Source organism: Bacidia gigantensis (assembly GCF_019456465.1).
Source record: "Bacidia gigantensis strain McMullin 20006 chromosome Unknown contig_245, whole genome shotgun sequence".
Taxonomy (NCBI): Eukaryota; Fungi; Ascomycota; class Lecanoromycetes; order Lecanorales; family Ramalinaceae; genus Bacidia; species Bacidia gigantensis.
This window is the reverse complement of record NW_025408601.1, coordinates 164,418-189,241: the sequence shown is the minus strand read 5'-3', so window position 1 is coordinate 189,241 and position 24,824 is coordinate 164,418. Positions and strand designations below refer to the sequence as shown.

The 24,824-nt window shown below is 48.6% G+C and overlaps 7 protein-coding genes across 7 annotated transcripts; 1 reads left to right on the top strand and 6 right to left on the bottom strand.

Moving 5' to 3' along the window:
* Window positions 1-899: 899 nt before the first annotated feature.
* On the bottom strand, window positions 900-2,139 carry KY384_005154 (uncharacterized protein; the record flags this gene model as incomplete). Its single annotated transcript, XM_044813655.1, has 2 exons — window positions 900-1,962; window positions 2,012-2,139. 2 exons carry the CDS (start codon window positions 2,137-2,139, stop codon window positions 900-902), a joined length of 1,191 nt encoding a protein of 396 aa, XP_044668956.1.
* Window positions 2,140-7,346: 5,207 nt separating this feature from the next.
* Window positions 7,347-7,970, bottom strand: KY384_005153 (uncharacterized protein; the record flags this gene model as incomplete). The annotated part of the gene is made up of 1 exon (XM_044813654.1): window positions 7,347-7,970. One exon carries the CDS (start codon window positions 7,968-7,970, stop codon window positions 7,347-7,349), a length of 624 nt encoding a protein of 207 aa, XP_044668955.1.
* Window positions 7,971-9,008: 1,038 nt separating this feature from the next.
* KY384_005152 (uncharacterized protein) lies at window positions 9,009-9,599 on the bottom strand (the record flags this gene model as incomplete). Its single annotated transcript, XM_044813653.1, has 1 exon — window positions 9,009-9,599. One exon carries the CDS (start codon window positions 9,597-9,599, stop codon window positions 9,009-9,011), a length of 591 nt encoding a protein of 196 aa, XP_044668954.1.
* A 667-nt stretch (window positions 9,600-10,266) lies between these two features.
* On the bottom strand, window positions 10,267-11,442 carry KY384_005151 (uncharacterized protein; the record flags this gene model as incomplete). The annotated part of the gene is made up of 1 exon (XM_044813652.1): window positions 10,267-11,442. The coding sequence occupies one exon, from the start codon at window positions 11,440-11,442 to the stop codon at window positions 10,267-10,269; it is 1,176 nt and encodes a 391-aa protein (XP_044668953.1).
* Window positions 11,443-11,796: 354 nt separating this feature from the next.
* KY384_005150 (uncharacterized protein) lies at window positions 11,797-13,584 on the top strand (the record flags this gene model as incomplete). The annotated part of the gene is made up of 1 exon (XM_044813651.1): window positions 11,797-13,584. The coding sequence occupies one exon, from the start codon at window positions 11,797-11,799 to the stop codon at window positions 13,582-13,584; it is 1,788 nt and encodes a 595-aa protein (XP_044668952.1).
* Window positions 13,585-15,699: 2,115 nt separating this feature from the next.
* KY384_005149 (uncharacterized protein) lies at window positions 15,700-18,013 on the bottom strand (the record flags this gene model as incomplete). Its single annotated transcript, XM_044813650.1, has 2 exons — window positions 15,700-17,877; window positions 17,951-18,013. The coding sequence occupies 2 exons, from the start codon at window positions 18,011-18,013 to the stop codon at window positions 15,700-15,702; spliced, it is 2,241 nt and encodes a 746-aa protein (XP_044668951.1).
* A 1,942-nt stretch (window positions 18,014-19,955) lies between these two features.
* Window positions 19,956-24,611, bottom strand: KY384_005148 (uncharacterized protein; the record flags this gene model as incomplete). Its single annotated transcript, XM_044813649.1, has 6 exons — window positions 19,956-21,668; window positions 21,740-22,512; window positions 22,568-23,701; window positions 23,761-24,166; window positions 24,232-24,488; window positions 24,545-24,611. The coding sequence occupies 6 exons, from the start codon at window positions 24,609-24,611 to the stop codon at window positions 19,956-19,958; spliced, it is 4,350 nt and encodes a 1,449-aa protein (XP_044668950.1).
* Between the last annotated feature and the right edge of the window lie 213 nt (window positions 24,612-24,824).

Genomic DNA, 24,824 nt, shown 5'->3' with positions numbered 1-24,824 from the left:
GATTTCAGATAGATTGAGAGTTGTAATTTTGAGTGAGATGTGGACGCAGAGCAACTTCCAAAGTGCACTTATCAAAAGACCAGAATCACCAACTTCCCTTCCTCTGATCCACTGCACTTCAAACCCCTTCCCACAGGTCTCGCATTGCCTGTCTGTTCATCAAAAGTCATGCCACCACGCCCCCACCCCGCTGACTCTCTTGACAACCCCCTTCCCCAACGTCGAGTTCGAGGAGCTTGCCGCCGTGCTTTTCGAGAGTGGAGAGCGAGCGCATGGCCGAGGCCGGAGCAGACGTCTGTTACGAACCAGACTGCTGCTACTATTGTTCTAAGATTGGAAGAGTGGAAGCTGGTTTGGGCATAGGGCATGGTAATGAGTGCTTAGAGCTGTCGAGGCGGCTGTGTGGTAACGATGTGTTCGATATCCGTGTTAGCGTGGTTCATGCTGGGAAGTTTTGTGCATTTCAGATTTGGTTGTAGGGATCTTTGTTTTGGGACGAAGATAGATTGGATTGTGCGTGTACGGGGACGCGATCAGTCGGCTTTGATGAAGCTATGGCTAGTCTGAGGCGAGCGAGCTCGTGGATTGTAAGGGTCACTTAACACGCACCGCCGCATTAGTTTGTTAGCTTCCACATGTAGGCTCCGATTTCGTTTTTTTGTGTTAGGAAAGCAGAACAATACCCATTGGGTGATGGACAAACGATGTCGATGTCATATCAGCTACTGTATTCAATTATAGGAGAGGTTCTGGAGAGAATGAAATAGTCCCATTCGGTACTATGCTCCGACAGGAACGGCGAGAAGGAAGCTAAACGCTTCTCGATTTTTGGCAAGAAGAAAGTATGACTTGAGCATCGATCTCTGGAAAGGATCATTACCCATCCACATCCGGCCATGCTATGAAGTAGCTAAAGTTCCTACTCCGCTAGCTACTTGCAACGTGTCGCTAGGAGGCGGCGTACGACCCTTAAACATCCTCATCTTCCCAAGCGGGTGATCCGCGAAGATGATGACCGCCTGGTATCCTCGGTACCTGTCTGGGATCCTGACAGCGTTTGTGACACGTCCGAGGATTGTGAGTGCTTGAAGTACCATCCCTACCCTGAATATCTCTGGCACCCCGCCCCTGGACTCACTGATCGGCTGTATGTCGATTGTGAAATCGAGAGATCCGTCGTAGTAGGTGTCGCCTGTGAATATACTGAATGCGTCTAGCTCGGAGAAGACGATGATGCGGTCCATGATAGTGAAATACCACTGGAAAGGTTTCATTAGTATTGGACCTGATGGGACGAACGGCCCCATAGCGAGCATTATCGCTGGGTCGTCGGTAAAGTTATATTTGATGTTGGATACCATGGTGATGTTGTATGAACTGTCTGACTGTTGGATATTCAGCGTGTTGTTGTCCAATGCACTAAGGTTTGACGTTGGCATCGCATTCAAATTGTCGAGAGTAGTATCATCGATAGCGTTCAGATCCTTCGAGAGAGCTGACACTGGAAAAGAAGTTTGAACCCCCGTCACAGTGCTTGTAGGCGGGCTTGGGGGAAGACGGCTCCGATGGAACAAGCTACCACCACCTAATAAACTCGCTCCTATCTTAATTCTGAAGTTCGTTTCCCCGTACTGGAGTCGTCCAACTTGATTGTCTTCCGACCAGGCTGCCATAGACACCATCGACCACATCATGTGTTTAGTCATCATGTACGGAGGGGCGGGTGTGTCCTGCCCTAATACGTTGATGCCAACATTTGGTGTCGTGTCCCGAGGACACTGCATGAGAGCTTGGCGACCATTCCAGTCCGCAAAGCCGAGAGTGCCTATGCAGTTTATGACTGCTACCCAGGTCTCCAGTCTACCTAGATATCTGAAGTTCTCCCTGCGACGAGGTTCGAGAAAAAAGTTTTCGGGGGGAACTTCTTCGTTGAGAGATAGCGAATTATTGCTGATCGATAGTCTGAAACCAGGTCAACAAATCAACCTTGAATTCCTTGACAGTCACTCACAGCTCGGCTGATACATTCAATGACGATGTGATCGGATCTCCAATGAGTGCAGCACCGCCGATGCTCACAAGCAGTGATAAGAAAGCAAGCGCAGTATAGCGCCACCATCCTGCCTTACTTTGGGCCATACTTCTAAGATAGGAAACAAAAACCCCGGTATAGCTTCCTCCTCTCCGTGGGGAACATCCCACTTTAAAAATGGGTCATCCCCTCGGGGACAAAACCCGAGAATTTGAGACCAACAAACATCTCGTAAGGCTTTCTCTGTCTCCTTTACCGTCCTAGACATTCAATCTCAATATTTTGGCGGCGCTACAAGACCTATGCAGGATCGATAAGCGGTGCCAGAGCCGATGTCGTAGATTATTGTTTTATTTAGATTGCGCTTGTACTGGAACCTCAACGTCTGGCGGAAATATGTCGCACAGTCTCATAGACAGTGCTCTTGTCCAGTAAGTCTTCAGTCAATACTTCGTGTTGTTGTAAGGGTGTCAGCTAAGTCGTATGGGCAATCTGGGAGGCTGACGATCTCAGTATCACCAGGGTCCTCCACGATATTCAATGCGCTCAACCTATCCTCGAAAATTTTAGCACGCTCCGAGCTTCCGAAGGCCGCGAGTATTTTCAATCTTTGCTGCGTGTTCTTGATGGAGGAGGTAGGTGGTGCTGAGGTTGCTGCGATATACACCCACGCTCGGAATATCGAGAAGATTTTCCTATCTTCGTCTTCTACACCCCACTCCAACAACCTGCTTTTACCCCATACACCCTCCTTGTCGATCCGACAAAATCGACAGGTGTGCCCATCGGATGCTGCTCCGAAAACGCAGGATTCTGCATGCCATGGTCTTCTTTGTACTCGTGGACAGCCCCCATGTACGCTGTCAATTGACCGATGCATGTATCAGTATATCCGGACTGTTTGGCCAACACAATGATAAGATTTGTGGCAGTGTTGGTCTTTGCTCGTGTATCGTGCCGTACAGTGTAGTCAGCTAATCCACTTAGCAGTCGGGCTTCGCCTTCGTACGTTACCTCTCGCTGTGTGGGGGTCTTTTGTTACACATTAAAAACGACTGGCCCTTTTGCCTTTGGTGGGTCTGAGTCTTGGAATTTTGCAATAAGACGCTCTTCATATATTGCGGAAATGAGTATTTGGTCAATGATAGTTCGCGACTAGGCCTTATTTCCTTGCAGAAACGGTACCGCGATAGCTTGGACTCTGGCTATATGATCGGCGAGGTAGTTGAGGACTGGAAGCAGGGGGACCTTGTTCCAGAGAATCTCAGTCGAGATGCTTAAATTGAAGATCCAGTGTGTAGCTGCAAGTCCCAACGATGACGGCGCCAGTTGTTCCCGGAAGTCATCTTTATTTACACCTCTCCGTCACTTTTGTGAGTTTCAGGAGCCATTGTGTCGAGGTGAAAGCGGTAGCTATCTGTATCTTTAGTGTAGAATCACAGCAGATATGTTGGCATGCCTCCGAGCTCATATCGCCCAATTAGGCCTAGCTCAGCCCTACACTGCTTGGCATCCGACTCTGCTCCCACATCATGTGCTTAGATAGCTTGTTAGACAATCAACCAATCAAAATATTATAAACCCCACTCTACATGAGCTTGCTTTCAAGATAATTGCAAAAATGTGCGAGTCAGAGATTGGGTGTTGGGCTGACTTAGGTGGGACGCGGCTACGACAAGCCCTGTAAACGGGAAAGGGGTTGGACAATTGGGGCACCACAATTCTTAAAACATAAGCGTATGGGGCAGGCTCTGGGGAATACCCCCTTTTAGCGAGCCCCGAGATTACCTCCCAGGACTTTGGCGTAGGCACGTTCCGATGGGATTCACGACAGACACTTCTTATCCCCAAAGCCCTTAAGGCGAACGGCTACGCTTATTATGCGTTTCTCTTTGATGACACGGCGAATCGCAAGCCCGAAGATTGTTCACCAGTGGCAAATGAGGTGGCCAGCAGCTGCTGGTATCTCGACTGTTCAGTTAAAATGGTCAAGCAACTGGAGATTTGCAAAAGTATTACGACGAATCCCTTCGCTACGAAGCCTTTGTTTCTTCCAAGTCTGCTCATTACTAAGACAGCAGGCAGTCCTGAATCAAAGTGGGAGTTTGCTACCTTAGAATCAATGCTATGGCTGTAAAGCATTGAATTTACCTTCAAAGCTTTTTGTACTCGGCCTTGAGATATAACAGGGGTGCAGCGGGTCTGTCAGTGCCAATGAATATGTCCGAAACTGATGTACTCAATACTCTTTTCTTCAACGATTCGGTACAAGCTTACAATACCGCCGCGTGCGATCCGGATGCCGAAGAGAAACAAGAGAAACAAGGGCTTTGTCTTGAAGGAATAAACAGTAATTCCGATCATGAATAAAAGGCACGCAAATTGTCAGATCGCTCAACTCAACACGATTCACAAGTTAAGATGTATGCTGTAGCCAAGTCAGAAGAACAAAAAACTGCCTGAACACAAATGTGGACATGTTGGCCAGACTTGTTCGCGTGTACGCTCACCACTATATTAGGTTCTTAGAGTCAAACAACACTTACAAGAGACAATACTTCAACTTGAACTTTGAATATCGCTCTCATTGCCACTCTAACAAACCGAAGTGGCTTTTCGGCAACATAGTTCTCGGTGCTGGATGCCTCAAACTAGCTGCGCTCCCTCGTATCGGAATCCACGGCAGCTAAGTCTAGCATTCTCATGAAATGTTGACACGCTCACTCACAGAGCGTCTTTGATATTGTCCAAGGTTCCAATACCTCGAGTAAGAATGACGGTGACAGAATCAGCCTTTTCTCCTAATCAATAATCATTCCGAATATCCTGCGCGGCGGTGAACTCCACAGGTACAAACACAGAGATCGCTACCGTCTGAATTTGGGAAAGGAGGTGATATCATTTCGGTTCAGGCGTGCCAGGGGTACAACGGTCTCAAGACCACCCAATCTACATCTCCTCATCTGGCACAGCCCTGCGCCATAAGGACCTATGCCCCTGACTAGATAAAGCCTTCAATCATACAAACTTTCTCTCGCCAAGACGCCGGAGACTCTTCCGAACGTATTGATTGGCTGTTTCGATGAGCTATAATCTCCGCCGCATTGAGATCTTCGGATCTGGTGCGCGACAGGAGCGGGTAAAGGGGCTAGTTCAAGGAAACAACTTAAGGCGTCCGACTACTATGTGGAAGAGACGTCACTTCTTTGACGTGCCGCAGCGATTCTCGCTTCTTGGTGCGTGAGGGCTGCGGTGCGGCTGTTTTTGGAATTTGGGGCTCTTTTTTTTGACGCAATATCATCATAATTGGAAGAATTCGGTTGGTGGCATGCTGGAAGACCATCCTATGCTATGTGAACTACAAAGAAGAATTCTTTCCTTTCTGATGGGCGTGATACTCAGAGTTGAAGACATGCTTATGGGCTCTTCAAGCCTTTCAGAGGCCTTGATATCTCGAAATTATGAAGCGCGCCTGAGGTTTCGATATGGCCCCATGCTTTAAAATAAACGCAAGCCGTCATCTCATCTTGAGGCGGTGCCGGTAGCCTCAACGATGTGGACTTGGTTGTATCATCCCGTTCGAGCGATATATCGGCTTTAGGTTTGTTTCATATGTCTGCAGTCAGCATTGGCAAGATGCTCAACTCAGTCCGGATGGTCTGCCTTACAATTATAGAGTGAGATCATAGATATATATTGTGCCTTCTTGTCCCTGGTCTTGTGAGCACCCATCGCCGTTGTCACCGATTAAGGACAAGACTGACATACTCCGATTTCTTTTCTCAGATCATAACACAAGTTCAGCTTCCTCACTTAAACCCCTATACGAGATGCATTCATTCGGACCCATCGCAATTGCAGCCCTTGCATATTGCTCTGCCGTCACGATGGCAAATCCTATGGCAAACCCCATCGGCCCTGGGACAGCAGAATGCAGATATCCTCCCTACACAGTCCACATCGACAGCCAAGACACCGAGCCAGGAAACCCAACCCAGACAGCCGGCTATTGCTTCACCAAAGGTAAGTGCAATCCCATCTCCTCCAAATCTCTACACATCTTACTCACAATAATTCTCAAGATTGCGTCAACACTCGAGAGAACAGCTACACAATCGGCACAAGCTGGAGCGTCGGCGGCGACCTAGGCATCAACATCCTCGACATCATCAGCGCAGGCGTCAACACCGAGTTCTCCCACACCGAGGAGACCGGGACAGCAGAAGGTGGCCAGGCGCCATGTGACGGGCCATGGTACTGCGCGCTCAAGATCGTCCCGACCGTGATCCGCGTCAAGGGAACGATGCAAGGACGAGATGCGTATTGCAGGAATGTGGGGGGCGTGAAACCTTATGAAGTGCAGATCCCGCTGAAGAAGGATGGGCAGATTTCAAGAGAGGGCGTTGGGGCGTGTGCTTGCCCGGATTTTGAGCACTGGGCTGATCCGGGCGCGCCGGGGGTTTGTCCTGCTCCTTGTGGTCATTGAGTTGATTTGAGGCTTTTGGCGATCACTATGAAGGATTTTAGCTGTGTTTATTTGGATCGATTCATGTCCGTTGTGATACTCCTGGGTGAGTGGATACATATCGAAGGCGCTCAGCCAAGTCTCGTACAACCTGTCAGATTAATTACTTTGTAACATACAACGCACACTGTCTCAAGCTTGCAGATCAAGGATTTGCTCTGCTATGGCGATTGAGGGATAGTGGAGAATCATGATTAGATTGAATAAAGTTGGGCCAGACTTTACCAAACAAGCTCTGGCACTGTTCTCTCACTTGCCTTACAATCCATGAGGCAATTTCGTATATTTCACAGCATACGATAGTAGTATCACAGCTTTAATATCGTTTGATTTGGACCTTCTCGGCAAACGAAAAAAATCGTCCGCAAAAATCAAAGGAGTCATTTGTTCGGCTATCTCTCCCTGGCCGGGCAGTACAAATTTACTTCCACAATGAACTACTGCTTCTAATGATGCATCTTAGTAGAAATACCATACTGTAATTTTCCCATTCATTGGATACCAGACAGCGTTCCAAGGGAAAGAAAAGGCCATTCGCCTTCAGCTCTGATTTCCGGGACTCAAAACAGCATTGGGAAAGGAAAGTCAAGACCATAGACGAGATTCCTTCGTATTTGATCGTAAAAGGTTAGCCCGATTTCAACAGACACCGAAATATTCTCTCATGAGCCACCGACAGTCACTCCCATCTGACTCTCTCCCCACGCCCGCACTGAGCTTCAGTCCCCAAGCAAGGTCCACAACCTTCTTCACCCCCTCCCCTCCCCTCGCTCCAGCGCACGCATCCATCTAAGTAGCGGTACTGCACCCGCCCCTCTTCGGACTAAAGCACCCGCCACCAACAACATCCACACGATCCCAGCCCGCCAGCGTCGTATCACCACCCCTCCCAATTTTAATCTGACTCTCATAGTACGAGCCCGAGGGCGCATTCGCCGGGTCCGTCACGAAATCCGCCAAAGTCTTCGTAATGTCCAGCATGCCGCTCCACGTGAATGGTTGCCCGTTCGTATTGTTGTACTGGGCCCACGTCTGGCCGAAGTGCACGTCGGCGCCGATGTCGACGGGGTCGGTGGGACTCTGCACGAAGGTGCCCGAGAGTGAGAGCCCTTCGCCTGGGTGGTAGGGCGCGTTGGGCTGGTCCTGCAGGGCTTGTGTGAGGGCTTGCGTGAGCTCGATGAGGGCGCTGTAGAGGGCGGCATTGTTGATTGGGGTGGATGAGGAGGGTCTGATGTAGATGTTGAGGGAAGAGTCTTTTTGGAGGGGGGTCTGGGAGAGGGGGAGTTGGGGGTCGTAGTTGGGGTTGGGGATATGGTTGCCAATGGTATTGTTAGAGCTGCTGGGTGCGGCGTTTGAGCTGCTGAAGGTGAGGAAGAGGGGGGCGAGTGCGAGGAGCGTGTTGGAGAAGTACATGGTGGCTGATGTGGGTGTAGATGCTTAGACAAGAAGGAAGGATTTGATATATGATTTGTTTGTGGAGGAGTTGGGAAGGAAGATTCTATGATCAAGAGTAGTCGAGAGCTTTGTGTCGAAGTGATGGCTTGGGACTATATAGAAAGCGCGGGCTTGTCTTCTCGGCGTGATAGTGTTGGCCGTGTCTTAAGGCAGCCTAATTTATTGTCCCTCAACTGTATGCTATTATTATCCAGAAGGTTCGATGTGATGTCCAATTCGCCATTGAGCTGCCATTTGGACTGGCGTATGTTGGTATCAGGAACATTTGGCTACGCGATACTCGGATCGTGAGCCCGAGGCGGCTCCTGTTTCGCCTTAATTTCACAGCCTCATCGCACGGTCGTCATTTGCCCTGTTTCCCCCTGTTTCGTAGTATATAAACCTTTGGCATCGTTTATGCGACCACGATCAACCTTAATTGAATGTGTCAAGCTCAGACATCGACCAAGCTACTTGCATGGGCCCCTGCTCTCTTGCTATTTCGAGCAGAAACGGGATGTTTTCAGACTTAACGGCATACTTCCAAACATCGCAGCAGGCAATTGCTTGATCAAGGCCTCCTTCAATATCATATTGTCGCGTATAGTTCTCGGCCCCTTTTCATACCACCAATCTGAATATAGCCACAAGCAACACATTGAACCTGCTCGTCCTCGCGTGAAAAAACGTTTGATCTTGCAGAATACCAAGTCCCACGTCTAAAATTCTGTCCAGCAGAGACCATGACAAAGACGTAAGACATATTTCACGGAATATTTTCGCCTTAAAATTTAAATCTTACAAATGCTCGTCAGATTGGTAACGAATATTCAATTTAGTAGCATCCTATGTCGATGCATAGCGATTATCAAGCCACTTCGGAACCTTTCGCCCCGAAAATTCTAGTCCATCTCTGTAAACAGGTAGAGCAACAAGCCAATTCCGTTTGAAGGATCCAGGCAGCTCTATCGAACTGGATCTTGCCCAAATCGAGCTTTGCTCCTCGCCTCGATCGCTTTAAGCGGTGCATCCATTTTCGCGGGCACTGAAACATCCATGCCCAATGACTACACCTTGTGCTGTGACAGAAATAACACTCTCATGGAGAGATGCTCCTCCTCCATTAGCCCATCCCCCCTGAAGTGTCTGGCAAATATCTTGCAAACCCTGTATGGTAAATTTTTGCAAGGTATTGTACTGGTCTTGAGTCTGCCAGACACTATACTGTACACCCTGAAGAGACGTTGGGTTGCCGCTGGGGGGGATAGCCGAAGGCTCCGAAGGATGAGGAACGGAAGTCGGTCCGGCGGGCTCAGGGGCGAAGGCACCCTCAAGGTTGGGAGTGCCAGGGACATAGACGGCGGAAGCGTTCTCGCTCAGGGCTGCCGTGAGCTGGCTAGAGACCATGTTGAGGGCGAGAATGACGGAGTCTGGAAGCAATTGTCCACCAATGGGTGTAGGGTTTATCGTGAGCTGTATCGAGGTATCACTTATGAGAGTGAGTGTCTGACCTGGGAGGGTAGCAGAATGGCTCCATGGAATGCTTTGGACTGTATCTAAGAGGAGGGGAGTGATGGTGAAAACGAGGGAGGCGGTCAAGAAATGCATAATGCTGGTTGTTTTTGACTGACGATGTGCTTAGTCTGAGGGGTATTGTATTGAGTAGGTCGATTGGTTGAGATGAAGATGTAGAAAGACATCATGAATATATAGTGTCGCTGAGGATCCAAATACTCGGCTGGCATGAATCTAGTCAGGGGATGTTTCGTCGCTTAGTGAACAAAGACGGCTCATTCAAGTAGCCGTGTTACAGCCTCCACATGGGTCACCAAGACTTTGTCAAGCTCGATGTTTCGTATGACTTACGCGACGATCGATTAACCTTATTTCAAGATATTTCTCCAGCCTCATGGAATAATGACAAGCATTAATGATGTTTTGTAGTTACGTCCAGGGCGACGTATTACGCGCTCCTTGTCAGAACCAACAGGCGGGGAGAAATCAATTGACCTTCGACATAGGACCGTAATTATCAGGGCTACAGATGGACGGGAGTTTCGTGTCTTTCCCGATATAATTGTTTCGTCAGTGGTCATAGAATACCCAGTACTTTCCGAGTCCCGTTCACCCTGATGATGTCAAAGGAAGGAAGCAAATTGCGGTTAGAGGTGACCATTCTCATCAAGGGTCATTACGTCAAGGCAAGTCGACTGTAGGAGACGGTCTTGAAGTATGTGCTGTTGGGCCAATGATCAATCCAGTTGAATCGTTTTCTTTAACCAGTTTCATTATGAGACCCCATATCCCGGTAGATCCAGAATTGCGCAAAGATAATCAGGTCCAGCACCAGCGTACCAGCACTGCCAATGAGCCAGCTCGCGTTGACAGCAATGTAGTTCCCATACTGCTCCGCCCACTCATGAGGTAGACATCCGCCCCCTTCATCGTTCTTGGGCCCTTGGCCAAGATCTCCACCCCCGTAGCCATGCAATCCCGACAACCCCGCACACGCCGGCTCGTAAGCAAAAATGCTCATCACATATGTAGCATTGCCCACGCATGCGAAAATGAAGAACAGCATGCTGACACCTTCTGTACTCTTTCTCCGCTGATTGAGAAGAATTTGCGGGATCCTGCTACCCAGATACAGCACTGCACAGAGGTAGCCGAAGATTTGACCCCATAGGTCGAACCTGAGTTCTTCGTCCGATGTCGCGACCGTAACAATGCCATCTGTATTGCTTCCATGAAGATAGCCGATATGTGTGGAGCGAGTGGATAGCCACCAGCCCAACACGCCTACACCACAGACAACGATCAAAATGCTGGTATTGAAAGTAAAAGTCTTAAGGGAGGGGGTAGGCTTGAGAGTCTCAGCTGCGGCAGGCGTAGATGTTGCGGTCTTTGGAGGGATGAAAGGCGTTGCTGGCGAAAGATAGGTTGCGTCTACGTTGCTGGCGCTGGCCGCAGAAATGTAGGAATGAATTGAAGAGAAGGAGCTGCGTTTGCCCCGATCGGCGTCGCTGATGCGCGGGCGTGGTGGTGTACGCGAATCGGGCATAGGAGATGGCAGTAGGGATGTACGCTCGTTTGCATCTTGTGATCTCTCTTCATCAGGTGCAATGGCTTCCTCTTCTGCAATTTCATCCTTCAGTGTAAATCCCTTGTAGTAGAAACATTGACCGAGGAGGACAAGGTCAGCAACGGTGTAGTAAATAGCGAGGATGATCATGGTGGGCAAAACACCCTGCAAGACCGCTCCAAGAATATTGAAAACATCTCCCGCAAGCCATATTACAATGAAGGATAGCGAAAGGCCTTCTGCCGATGATCGGCGGAAGTTCTCTATGATCTGAGGAGAGAAGACGACGACCCAGCAGGCAATTGAGATGGAGCCACAGATGCCGCTGAGGGCTTCGATGTCGATTGAAGAGCCTCTTGAGGGAGACATTATTGTGGGTGTGATGTGGCAGAGAAGATGCGAGGTGGGGAGAAGAATTCTTTACCTAATGACAATAATTGTGCGCTTTATGCATGCTCTAATGCATGACCGTTGCCAAGACATAAGAATTGTACCCACGGGTGATCCTGGTGAGCAGCTGCCCGATCCTTCCTACGTTAGGTTCACCATACTAGAGCGATTCCATTAGGCTGCTTGACTGACCGACCCTCGGGAGCAATTGCTCTTCTTCAAATCGCCAATCATATGGACATGGAGGAGCGAGCACAGTGTAGATAGGGTCTCATCCCGATGACCTCAGCTCAAAGGTCTTGATTAGATCTATGATCTTTCTTCTCGGCCAGTATGGCGAATGAAGAAGTATATCAATACACACCGATCAATGCTGAAACCATTCGCCTCTTTACGATTGTTACCACAGCCACGAGCATCTCATGCCAAGTGCATCACCATGCAGTCAATGACGTTCCTTCATACTGTGCTCTATCATACGTCTGGGGCGATGAAGAAGCGTCCGAATGTGTGAAATGTGATGGCAGAACAATCAGAATCTCGCAAAATCTATGCCTTGGTCTTCAAATGCTTCACAAACAAGTAGGCTCCCAGCTGCTCTGGGTGGACGCAATCTGCATCAATCAAAGTAATGACCAGGAGAAGGCGGCGCAAGTGCCGCTGATGAGCCAAATCTATGCTCTTGCTCAGAAGGTCTACATCTGGCTTGGACCGGTCTCCGACAATAGTGATCTCGCGATGAGCTGTCTTGCTTCTCTTAATGAGACTTTCAGTGTGGTTGATAATCTTGAGGCAGTAGATCGTTCCTCTCTGGCATCATACGATCTACCAACCTTTGATGATCCGATCTGGCCAGCAATCACCCGACTGTATTTCAGAAAGTGGTTCACACGGCTCTGGGTTATGCAGGAAGTTTTGCTGGCAAAGGACATCTACGTCTTGTGTGGAGAACAAGCGGTCACGTGGCAACAGATGGTCAAATTCGCAAATAACTATCGGATCACGAGAATGGTTGACGATGTACTACAACATCATAAAATCCCCTACAACAACCCAGAATTGCCTGACCACGGTTTCTCTGCCGTACCAATACTCGACATTCTGAGAGACATGATCGAAGATGGTAGAATTATCAACTGTATGAGTCTGCTAGAAATGGCTCGTCGCAAGCTTTCGAAGGAGCCGGTCGACAGGGTGTATGGTGTTTTGGCAATACTGCCCTCTGAGATGCGAAATAAAATTCGTGTAGACTATTCACCAACTAACCGCGAGCAATACTGGCACACATTTATTCAACTTTTCACGGCGCTGATTGAGAGCGAAGGCCCAAGGGCTCTGTCGATGGTCCCATCTCGCGGTCGATGCCTTGAATTGCCCTCATGGTGCCCCGACTTTCAGTTTGAGAATTCAATGAACTCTTTGGGAAAACATTACGCAGCTGGCGTCATGCCTAGCCACAGCGATAAAGCGGGTCCATCCTCCATCAAGATTGGTCCTGGACCCGGCTCTTTGCAAATGCGTGGCGTGCTGATGGATGGTGTCAAATCCACCTTTCCGCTAGCATGGAAATACATTGACGCGGCTCAATACGACCCAAGGAGCGCCGCCAAAGTGGTAGAGTGTGAAGAAGCCTGTCTTCGATTGTCAAGGCAAATTTATGGCGCTCAAGAAGAAGTCCCAGTTCAACATGTGACAACTCTCGTGGCCGGCATGACCGTTACGCGGTCCCATTACTCCATGGACCAAATCCGTGCAGACTACAAGCTCGCTACACAACGCTTTCGTGATTTCTGCAAACAGCCTTCGGATCAACAGGGGACTCAAAGTAATGCCAATCAGATAGCTTTTGACAGATATAAGAGCGCGATGAAGATTACCTGGCGGCACACGAACTTCTTTACCACGACGAATGGTACTATCGGCGTTGGCTTGGAAACCATTGAGCCAGGGGATGACATCTGCATTGTCTCGGCTGCGCATACACCGTTCATTTTTAGGAAGAATGTAGGCTGTGAGACGTATGCTTTTCATGGTGAGGCGTATGTCCACGGACTTATGGACGGGCAGGCTTTCGCTGCTAAAGATCCTGTGAGCAATGTACAAGACTTTATAGTTCAGTAGAAGCTAGATTAGCCAGATCTCCTTGTCTTGCAGACCTACCTCCGACCATCTCGACAAATCGGTGGATACGATCATGCGTCCAAGTAAGCAGAGTATATTGATCGCTTGATACCTCAATACGCCAAGCAGATGGAATTGTGCCCCGATCTCACTGCTCCCCAGGCCTCGGATGAGAAGCCTCCTTATGGTCGCGCGATGGTGGGTGATCGCCTGTACCCTCCGCTCACCTCGACGCTACATAGAACGGCAACACCTGCGCGACATCCAGATGAGCGGGTGTTACATTTTCGTTGTCTTGGAAAGCCAAGTCTGCATATTCTTGCCTCCACAGATTCTATACCTTATTGGACCTCGGACACCACCAGAGTCTCTTCACTCGCTATCCACGGCTCAGACATTGACATCCAATGAAAGGCAACCTTTGATCAAAGTGAAGTCACACCCCCGTCCAAGGATGCGAGTGTCCAAACCAATTAGCTTTGACTGTGCAGAGGGAAAGCGAGGGCAGGAGGGGAAAGAGTGATGAGAGCATGTCACCATAGCTGCGTTTGGAGAGAAGTGGCTCCTGGTGACTCCGACAAGGTAAAATTGAATTTCACATGGTGGAGGACGCGTAAAGCGCCCCCATGCAGTGGTATTAGCCCCGGTAAGACTCGCGGTGCGCTTAACGTACTACCATGTGTCGGAAGCAGGAACATATCCCACTCAACATCCCTCGTACCTCTGTATCGGAAGACGAAGTCGGCTATTTCCCATGTGTTCTATTTTCCGAAAGACACGTTCACAACCCCACGGCCAATCCCACCCACGCACCTTCACGGCCCCTTCGGGACCGCCAAATTCTCTATCACAAGCCCTCCGTTCTCATCAGCATAACGCCATTTCTTCCCAGCATCCTGCGCAGCACTCGAATTCAGCGGCTTGAACTGCTCAAAGTTCTCCCTGCCCGTCGTATCCCTACCGTCTCATCAGCATTTCCCCTCCCAAACCCCCCGTCCCTTTCAAAAAAAACCAAGAAGGAAAACTCACTTATACCCCAACAGAAAATTAGGCCCACACAACAACGGATTGCGCCCACAATCCGGATCCGTCGACTGCTGCACTCTCACATTCCAATCCGTACCATCCGTACCACCCCCACCAGAAGAAGAACAATTCAAAGCCTGTTCGCCCGGCCGATCTGCGCCCAGTGCCGCACTGCAGAGTATACCAGCCTGCCTATCATCGCCAGGAGCGACTAGGAGCCAGTAATACGCTATAGCAGCGGCGCGATTGAAGGCGACTTCGGCGCTTAGGTAGAAGCCTGGTGCGGGAGGGATGTAGGGGCGCCGCTGGCGGGGAGAGCTGCTGCGAACGTGGTTGCGATAATGGTGGAGAGGAGGAGGGGGATTGTGGATGTGCGCATTTTCTTTCGTGTTTTCGTTCGAGATGGAAGACTGTGACAAGAATGGGATGGGATGGTTTGGTATTGGATTGGATTGGATTGGTGAAGCTTTATAGAGATTTTCGATGGTGAAAAGGAAGGCTAAATGGGGCTCTTGTCCAAACCAACAGGCGTTGATAGCCGCAGATTAGGTAGGTATTGAGGTGAGACTTGACATCCGCTTGGCGCAGCCGCATGAGGAACATTTTTTCATGAAGATACATCCCTAGGTTTCGTGGGCTGTGTTTCGCGGGGGGAAAGACCCGGATATTTGCCCTATTGCTTCAGGGTTTGCCGCAAATAGCATACTTTGTAGATGTGCGAGATAAGGAATTGCAGACTTCATCCGCTGATTATTGTCGGAGACGACTGGAAAAACCAGACGATTGCAGTGGATTGCGAAACCCCTAACTTGAGAATCTGGGGCCCACCATCCAAGGATGAAAAGCTCACCCCAAGAAACATGTCACGGTCAGGATGTAGCGTTATAAAACTTCACGTATCTCAGTACCATGCAGAGTTTGCTCCCAACGCTGTACAACCGACGAGATTTTTCCAGAGAGAAACGACGAATGACTTTGAAAAAAGTAATTTGATAACAAGGGTATCTTTCGCTAAATGCATCGTCGTAGCACTTTTCTCTTCATGCGCTCACATCAATGCAACATCATACATACCTATACACCCCTGACTCATGTCCCTTGCTCTTTCAACCATGCAGCATGCTTTTTTGTTTGCGCCTCCCATTCCTTCTTGAGCTTCTTTGTTCTACTCTTCGCCAGCTCGTTGCCTTCCTTATCTTTGGTCGGGAGTCCGGCGGCGTCCCACTCTCTGAATTGATCCAGGTAGGCACCGACCTTGAACATATCCGAAGGCTTCAGTCTCCCCTGGTCCTTCCTCTGAGCAGCTTCAGCTTCTCGTTGCCGCTTCGCTTTCGCCTTCTGCAGCTCTCGCTCCTCCTTCGCTTTCCGCTCTTCGCGTTTTTCCTTTGTCAGGGGCTTGATTAGGGCCGGCTTATTGCCGTCTTGGTCCTCCAGGTCAATGTCTCGATCAAAAAGAGCTTTGTCTCGAATTTCGTCAGCGATTCGTAATACACGAAGTTGAAGGCCAGCTTCATCGACAATTGACTCAAGAGATGTCTGGAAGAATTCCATGACGTCCGCGAAAGGTTGGTCGGGGCGAAGCACACTTGACTGCTGCTTGCTAGTCGCAACGGCGTCATGAATATCAGCCAGGGTAAGGTCACCCTCGTTCTTAGCCTTTCCTCGAATCTCGTCTCGAAGACTTGAAATGGCTACCAGAGCAGGTCGTGCATTCTCCGATACGTCCAGGCCAGACCATCCAAGCGATACGTCGGTCGGTCTCGCTGTACCATTGAGTCCAAACATGTTGACAATTGCAGTGATCCATCGTGCGATACGGTGTGACACAAGCGGCTGCACATTAGAACCAGCAGAATACCACTTCGTAATTAGTTCTAGGATACTACTCATCACAATACGGGTGTGGAAAGAGTCAGCAAGAGCATTGTGCACCTTTTCTTTCGCTTGCTGAAAAGAAACTTCGAGAGGATCTGGGTACTTCTCTTTTTGTGGGCTTAGTGAGTGGGCGTCTGTAGACATAATAGCGAGTGCCAGAGGATCCTTGTTCCATTGCTCGTCAAGATCCAGATGCACTTTTGCGCTTTCTAATGAGTTCCTGACTTTAATGAAGAATTCGTTTACTCTTCCCTCCCACGCGACACTTTCCTGCTTCAGCTCGTCTGTGATCTCAACACTATCTTTCCATGACCCGAGGAGTAGTACTATGCGAAGCTGTCGCGACGTCCAAACGCCACGGGTTAGGGCATCACGTATCGTAGTAAAATTCTTCAGTGATTTTGACATTTTTGCTCCCGATATCGATAGATGACCCATATGAAGAAAGTAGTTGACCCATTGGTGTTGCTGTTTGTGCGCTTTGTCTACCCAGTAAGCTTCACTTTGCGCTAATTCATTGTCGTGATGAGGAAAGGCTAGATCGACACCTCCAGAATGTATATCAATCTTGTTTCCTAGCTTTTCAGAGGCCATCGCTGAGCACTCAATATGCCATCCTGGTCTTCCCTCGCCCCAAGGACTTGGCCAGCTTGGCTCCCCCGGCTTCGACAGCTTCCACAACGCGAAGTCGGCTTGCGACCGCTTCTCAGGATCTCCTTTGGACTCTTTCCCTGTTATTGCACCTTCACCATCAGCTTGAAGAGCAGCGTCATTTCGATTCCAAGGCTCAAGACGTGCATAGTAGTTGTCGGCCTTCTCAAATGCCTCCACGTCAAAATATACGCCTTTGGATGTCTGATAAGCGAAACCATTGCGTTCAATTCCTTCAACAAATTCTACTATTTGAGGCACGGACTCGCTGACTCGTATAAGCTGATCAGGATCAAGGACATTCAGATCTCGCATGTCCTTCGTGAACCTCTCTTCATATCGTTGCGTCAGACCCGTGAATATACTGTGATCTTTAGCATCGACAGATTTTCCCTCCTCATGATCAAGATAAGGCATCAGAATTTCATCCAATGCAATATCGTCCACATTTGTTGGTTTCCCGCCCGCTCCTACATTCTTCAATGCGCCAGCTGCAGCCAGAGCCGTCTTGATATGCATTTTCGTCTTTGCTTCTGTGTCTGATTGTGAATCCCGGCTCAAAATGTCATGATACGTCTTAGGTAGGGTAGATACGAGCTTGACAGGGGCTGCGTTTGGATCGGAGTATTGGAGGTTTTTCGAGAGGTGATATGAGAGTGCTTGAAGAGTGGTAGACAGGTCACTGGGTCTAGTTGATTTGTATCTTTGGAGCAGGTATTGTTGGCGGCCTCTGAGGATAATCTAGAGAGTATTAGTGGCAGGTTCTAGAAGATGTGAGGTTATACAGCTGGTAGACCCGTTGGCCCCTGTGTACCTTGTCGTCAACATCCGTAATGTTCATCACATACTGTACCCTGAAGCCAAAGTAATCCGCCATGATGCGGCGCAGGATGTCCGAAGTGACGTACGTTCTGGCATGTCCCAGATGCGCGTCATCATACACCGTTGGACCGCATGCATACCAGGAGATGTGCAGGTTTTTGCTGGATGGCATGAAACGGTCTTTATTCCGTGTCAGGGAGTTGTAGATACGAATAGAGGGTGTCAGGGCATCCGTAGAAGCTTGAGGTGCCTCCCAGGGGGCTGTGTCTGGTTTGTGGACGCCATAGCATTGTAGCTATGGAAAGACCGTTGTGGAAGATGGCATGCGTCTCGTTGCTGTAGGAAAGGGTTCACGGTAGATGTTGACTTTAAGCAGCGACGCCAAGGTGACAGCAGACTCATGTAACCGTACAATGGGTTGGATAGCGGAGCCTGGCGTGCAGACTAAGTAGGAAATACCACTGGTGAATCTTATGGTGACTCCCGTCCGATGCTCCACCTGCCAAGTGTTGGATGACTAAGCCTATCCGCAACCAACGACAGGGGTGATGACTCATCATTACATACCCAGAAAAGTCCCGGGACTTTTGTGGGTAATATTTTACTAGTCAGCTAATAAGCAAATATCAAATTAATATAAGTGACTATACTCTCTACAAAAGTAGCACTAAGTCTCTCTTATAATGAAGCTACGTTCAATCTTCAAGCTCTCGCCGTCTTCCTTATGCTCCTATAGATGAGCACTACTAGCTTTCAGAAAGCCGCTTTTGATCTTAGGAAGGAGGGTTTTAAACCTAGGGGTTCAACTTGAATCATAGTGATGTATATATGGTCATTATTTTCCCTCGGATAAGCCCATCTACTCAATCCCGTAGTTTGTCTCAACACAGAATTGGGCATAACACCTATCTACGCATTTATGATGTAAACAATTCTTCCTTGGAGATAGAGGCTATCACCGTATTACTCCGGACGTACGGTGTAGAAAAGTTAACCGACCATGCTCTGACATTTACGTTCCTTGATATCCAACCGTAGTCGATCACAATGGCCCAGCACTTGTCCACCGCAATGACGCATGGCTCATGCCGTAAGCTATTCACCTCTCTGCTCCTTGAACGCCAATAACTAGAAAACCAGTATGCGGTAAATGCACGCTCATCTTCCACGGAACGCCCCAATTCAAAGTACTGTTCTCAAATCCCGTCTCCTCCTTTCCCCCCCTCCCCCCTCCGCCCGATCCCCCATTGCTCCCATCCGCGGCTCTGCTATGACATAAAGCTCACCGGCTGCTACCTTCAAATAGTCCATCTGCCACTGCATCGACTGTCGTCGAGTATCCGGGAGCGTAATCAGCACCAACCTCTTTGTCGAATCCTCCGCCCTACAGCTCCAGACCGGGGAGCCGAAGCAGTTCAGTAAATTGACGGATGCTGGTAACACGATCACATCTTTCTTTTGCGGGGACTGCGGGACTACGCTCTGGAGGGAGAGTAATGGGATTTTGGTGAGTGAAAGGTCATCGCGAATTGGCCGTCGGTTGGAGCGGGACTGGGCAAGATATGCTAATGCCGTAACGTTGCCGTGGATCAGGGAGTCAAGGTTTTGAAAGTAAGTGGCCGAGAAGAATCGATCCGGTCATTTTTGATGAGTTGTGAGCTGAAGATAGTCTAGGAAGGAATTCTAGATACGTTGTCGAGCGAGAAGCCGAGTGTGGAAGCATATGCTGATCGAAGGGTTGAGTGGTTCTCCAAAGTGAAATGGGCGGAACAGCAACTGTCGGGCACTTAAGATGAATTGAACATGGAAACAAGGGCCGTGATTCAGCAGCTAAACATTCCCGTTGTATTTCCATAGAATATCGTTGTTGTAGGTAAGTTGAAAGGCCGGACTGGCATTCACATTGCTCGAGATATCAGCCGTTGCGGTGTAAAGATCGAAACACCGGCAATGCCTTGGGTCAAGCAAGCAAATGTCCGGGCAAGGCGAATGCGAGTTCAAACGTCCCAGTCCCGCCTTAGCTGCTCCACCCATTTGCTGACCTCCATCTCTTCGCCTCGGTACACAACAGTGTCTTCACGTAGCCTTTCCTTGAAGTGAGGCACATCGAAGTAATCGTGCTTCGGATTGCACAGCAAAAAGGGCCTTCGATCTTCTTTCACCAATATAAGGCAACTGTCACAGATCTCTATCCCATCGCAGATTCTACACTGGTGTCTAGTGCCTCGAGTGCTCTCTCGGTCGTTGCAGAAGCCATTGCAACCCCAATGTCCAGGAACCTTCCATTCATCGTACTCCATTTCTGGTAGCTCACCGAAACCTTCTTCAATCCGCGTGGGCGTTGCGGTATTGCTTTCGATGTTCGATGCCACTGGTAATTCGGCCTTCGATAGTGCTAACTCATTTTCAGGACTGGGATTTTCGCCTTGATTTTCCCGCCTAGAATCTGACTTATTTTTACGTACAGGCCATCTCGTTGTGAAGGCGGCGGCAGCATGGTCATCATGACCTGCCGCTAGTAATGTTGCTATAAGCTTATCAAAGGCATCCCAGTCGTTAGCAGGATCGTCGTCGGTCAACAGGTCAATGCCCAGCTTGATATGCGGTTTGAAACAAGCCGTAGCTAAGACTTCTTGTTTCATGAGTAAATACAGGCTCCCAAGAGTTATAGTTGTGTCGTTGGTTGAGAAGAGGAAAATGGGTTTCTCGGTGCTGTCACCATCATCCTCCAGAACCCTTCGCTGCGATAATCTTTCTATCTTTCGGACAGTTTTATCGTATTCTGAGGAGCTCTGATCGGACAATAATGCTAAATTGTAGTACAGGACCGCGAGTTGAATCGAGGCTTGAGCTACAGCGTAAGTGAGGTGAGAAGTCGATTTTGAGGTTTTGGAAGACTTGATCATGGCTTCCCATGTTCTCACAGCAACCACTTCGTCCTTGAACTCCCTAAGAATATAATGTCCGAGCCAGTAGTGTATCCAAGCTGCATCACTTATTCTCAATTTTGCTCTGGCCACTTTCATCGTCGACTCAAGATTCTTTCTGATGAATTCTCTTTGGTCCGTCTCACGAGCTGTTCTGGCAATAAGGAAGTAGAGATAACTAAGGGGACATGTCAAATGGTCTTGCAACAGCAATTGAAAGGTGGAGAACCCTGGTTTTGACGAAACTTTGTCATCCAATTCTTTCAGGATACCAAGGACGGCTTCATAATTCTTCTGTCTGTCCAGTACCTGGAGCATGCCACCTATGATACCCGGCTCATCTGGGACTACTTGCAAAGCCTTTTTGTAACTGTCAAGTGCGAGCTTGGAGTTGCCATTTTCTTCCGCCCAGGAGGCAATCTGGTGGCATGTATGCCAAAGATAGTCCCGTAAGCTTGTCTCACGTCTTGAATCGTCCAAAATTAGCTCCTGAGCTTTGAGCATATGCTTGATTGCGTTATCTCCCCGTTCGTTTCGGTGCTCATAGTTCGCAATGCCAGAATGCGCAAGCCAAAGATTCTCGTCAAGCTGCAATGCTTTGCAATACTCTTTAAATGCATCTTCTTCATTTGTGAATTCTTCTAGGGCTTCGGCGAGACGGGCATGCCATAGAGCCGTTTTTGGACGTTTGGCCCATTCTGCGATTTCGCGTACCATCGTACTTCCGACATCTTTCCTCGCCAAGAATGCTGGCAAATCCATCTTATGCGTCAATTGGTTTGTCTGTAGAAATAGACATACAACAATTAGCCTGAAGTTCCGCCAGGATACAGACAACCACGTTAGAGCCTCACCAAGTCCATATATCTCCAGATCAATAGGACACAGCGCGAAGAAGCCCACAAAGTATCCTCCAGCCATGCAGTGGCTGCAACTTCGGTCACCTGTCTGAAAACCTCCGTATCTGACGGTGTTATTGTCGCGCTGTTGCTTTGATCAGCGTCAGAAGCGAAATGGATATCCTCATCTTTGAACCATTTCTTGATGACCGAACTAGATGCATCTGAGTAGTACCATTCCTTGAATCTCTCGATCAGAAGCCCGAGCCACCGTCTAATATATTTGTCTTCGCGTAATGTCTTCTTTAGGAGGACCTGGATCTCATACTTTGATTCTAATTCAATGGCAGACAAATCAATGTCTTCAACATATTGCATCCAGTCCTCGGCAAAAGATGTTATAAACTTGTTTTCCTGCAGGGCATCCCAGACATCATCATTGCACCACATGTTTAGGCAAGCTCTGGTTACTTTCAGGCGAGCGTCGTGAATTTCTAGACCAACCCCTGCAACGATGCCTCCACTGTTCTGTCGGAAGAACTCGCCGATACTGGCGTGTGCAAAATTGACTACTGTCGTGTGAGGATCTGACTGAAACTCAGTCTTTGTGTCTTCCCCATCATTTGAATCTGAATTGATTAAGGTAGAAGTAGAACAGACAACGCCGTCATCAGGAACCAGAGACTCTAGGTCAGTGGGTTCTTTATGATAGCTTTGCAAGTCCTCTGTAGTAAGCCCGTCGACTCGAGTTATGGTGAAAAATGATGCATAACGAGTTCGGAGGTCTCCTTTCCGTACGTCAACTTGTAACCCAGGTCAAAGCTAGGCAAGTCAGAAACAAACCTTCCATGTCAATCAGGCCCTCGCCATCTGCTGATTGGATCTTGAAGAAAGTGTCGAGTTCCCCCAATGTCAGGTGGCGTTTCGTACACGCAACCCAAGCTAGGATTTCATTCAGGTCTGCAATTGTGTCCTCCGTTGATGTGTCGGCGAAGCGCTTCAGAACATGGCGTATTGTGTCTGGTAATCCTCTGGGAAGTCGTGCAAGCGTTTGGCGAATTTGATCGATCCTTCGTTTCTCCGAGATCTCCTTGATCATCAGGTCTACCCACAAAAACATTCCGTCGGCTCCTGCCATTAGATTCTTCTCAACCTCTTGCCTGAAGCTTTGGGAAACACGTTTGAGAATTTTTACCTTGCCAACGCTTTGCTTCACATACTCATTCATATCCTTCGATGTCTTATTTGCTGAGACGAAGATGCTAGCAACATTGTCGCCGAGAATACTGTCAATAGCCTGATTTAATAAAGGACGACCCACCAGTGCGATCTGAATGCGAGGTCTTATTTTACCGTCCACCTCTTCGTGCAGATCGACGAGAAGTTCAAGAAGCTCTGGGACTTCATTTTCATATGCCTCGTCAAGCCCATCTATCAATATAATAGCCTTGTTCCCAAGCCCTTCCTTTTGAAAGAATTCAATGAACAGGGTACGCCAGATGCCTTCGGTGGTATGGATCCTCCCAATGGAATTGAATACGCTGAGGCAATACTTAGCATAGACCGGGTCATTCTGGCATATCTGAAACGAAAGACTCCTCAGGATCTGTTCGACTGATCTTAGCTCCTGAGAGTAGTCTTTGCAAAAGAAATATGCCACCGACGTCCATCGAGTATCACCAACACCTTGAGGAAATGAAGCTGTCATATGTTGCACGATGTTGGAAGAGGTGAACGATTTGCCTGCTCCGGGTCCACCGTACAACCATATTGTGGAAATTTCATCCCGAACCCACGCTTGAAAGACCGGTTCTTCACGCACCCAATTGCCAGAATTTGGCATGCGCTTTCGCGATATGCTCTCAAAGATTTCTTGAGGCATGTGGCTTGAATTGAGGGAAGCCTCCAGTAGCTTCCGATCTCGTTCTTCTTTCAATTCTCCTTTCAGATCTGGAACCCATGACGCGATCGAGTCAGCTCATTATGGTTTCAAAGAATGCATTGGGTTTGAACTGAAGATAGCAATTGATACTCACCATGGATACCCACATTCATGTTTGCAAGCTGGGATCTCATCTCGCCCACGTTGTTATTGATGCCATCTAAAGTTCGAGAGCTCTGTGTCACGGTTGAGAATGTCAAAGCACCAACTATTCGCTCCTCACTCTGCGTCAGTCTTTCTAAATTCTTCAGCTCAGCCTCTACTTTCTCGTCCTTGCCAAGGACAAGGCCTGTCAAATACTTCTTCACTCTTCCACGCTTAATAGCTTTCGCAGAAAGATCGAAGATACGAAGCAAAGACAGGATAATATTCACGATAACCTCGCGAAGTTCGGCTGGAATAGTATGCGTTGTGTGGATTTTCAGGCGCATGGTAAAATCCTTTAACTCGGCAAAAAGTGTAGTAATTGCATCATAGCAAGCACTTACACCTTTACCTGTCTTTGCGTAGATTCTGTCAGTCAGGAATCCATTACGACGCGAGGAGAAAAGACTCAAAGGCTTACTTCAATCAAATACATTACCGCGCTGAACACCAGTGCACTCGGAGGAAAAGCTATTTGGGCTCCCCCACCGGCCAGACTGCAAAGGAATTCGACTGGTTTCAGTAAATTATTGAGAACTTTGAACAGCGTGTGCCTTTTTTCTCTGAACTCCGTAAATCTTGACTGTTGGTTATCAATTTGGTGAAGTAAGGCGTCCACTGAATCCAAGTCCCTGCCCTGGGCGGCTGGACGCTGGCCGAGTGTATCGGCGTAGGTAGCTGTGCAGGCGCAATGAATAAGTCTGGAGAATGTTAGGATAGCAAGTAGTACATACCAGCAGCATGAGCCCAGATGTCAGCAATTTGAGTCTCATTCCCCTCGCTCGGTGACAGAGTTGCCATGATATCGACAATAGAATACTTCGACTACTATATAGAGCTTTCCGATGTCGGCATCATGACACCTGTTCGGCAACAGCGACGTCGAGTGTCGTATCTCGGACAAGCGCCAAGGTGATAATTATCCCCATCTTTATCAATTGTGTAAAGTGTATAAGCCGAAGTGATAATTCTTTGATGACATAGATATCAAGATAAATCTGGAAGGCAGTCATG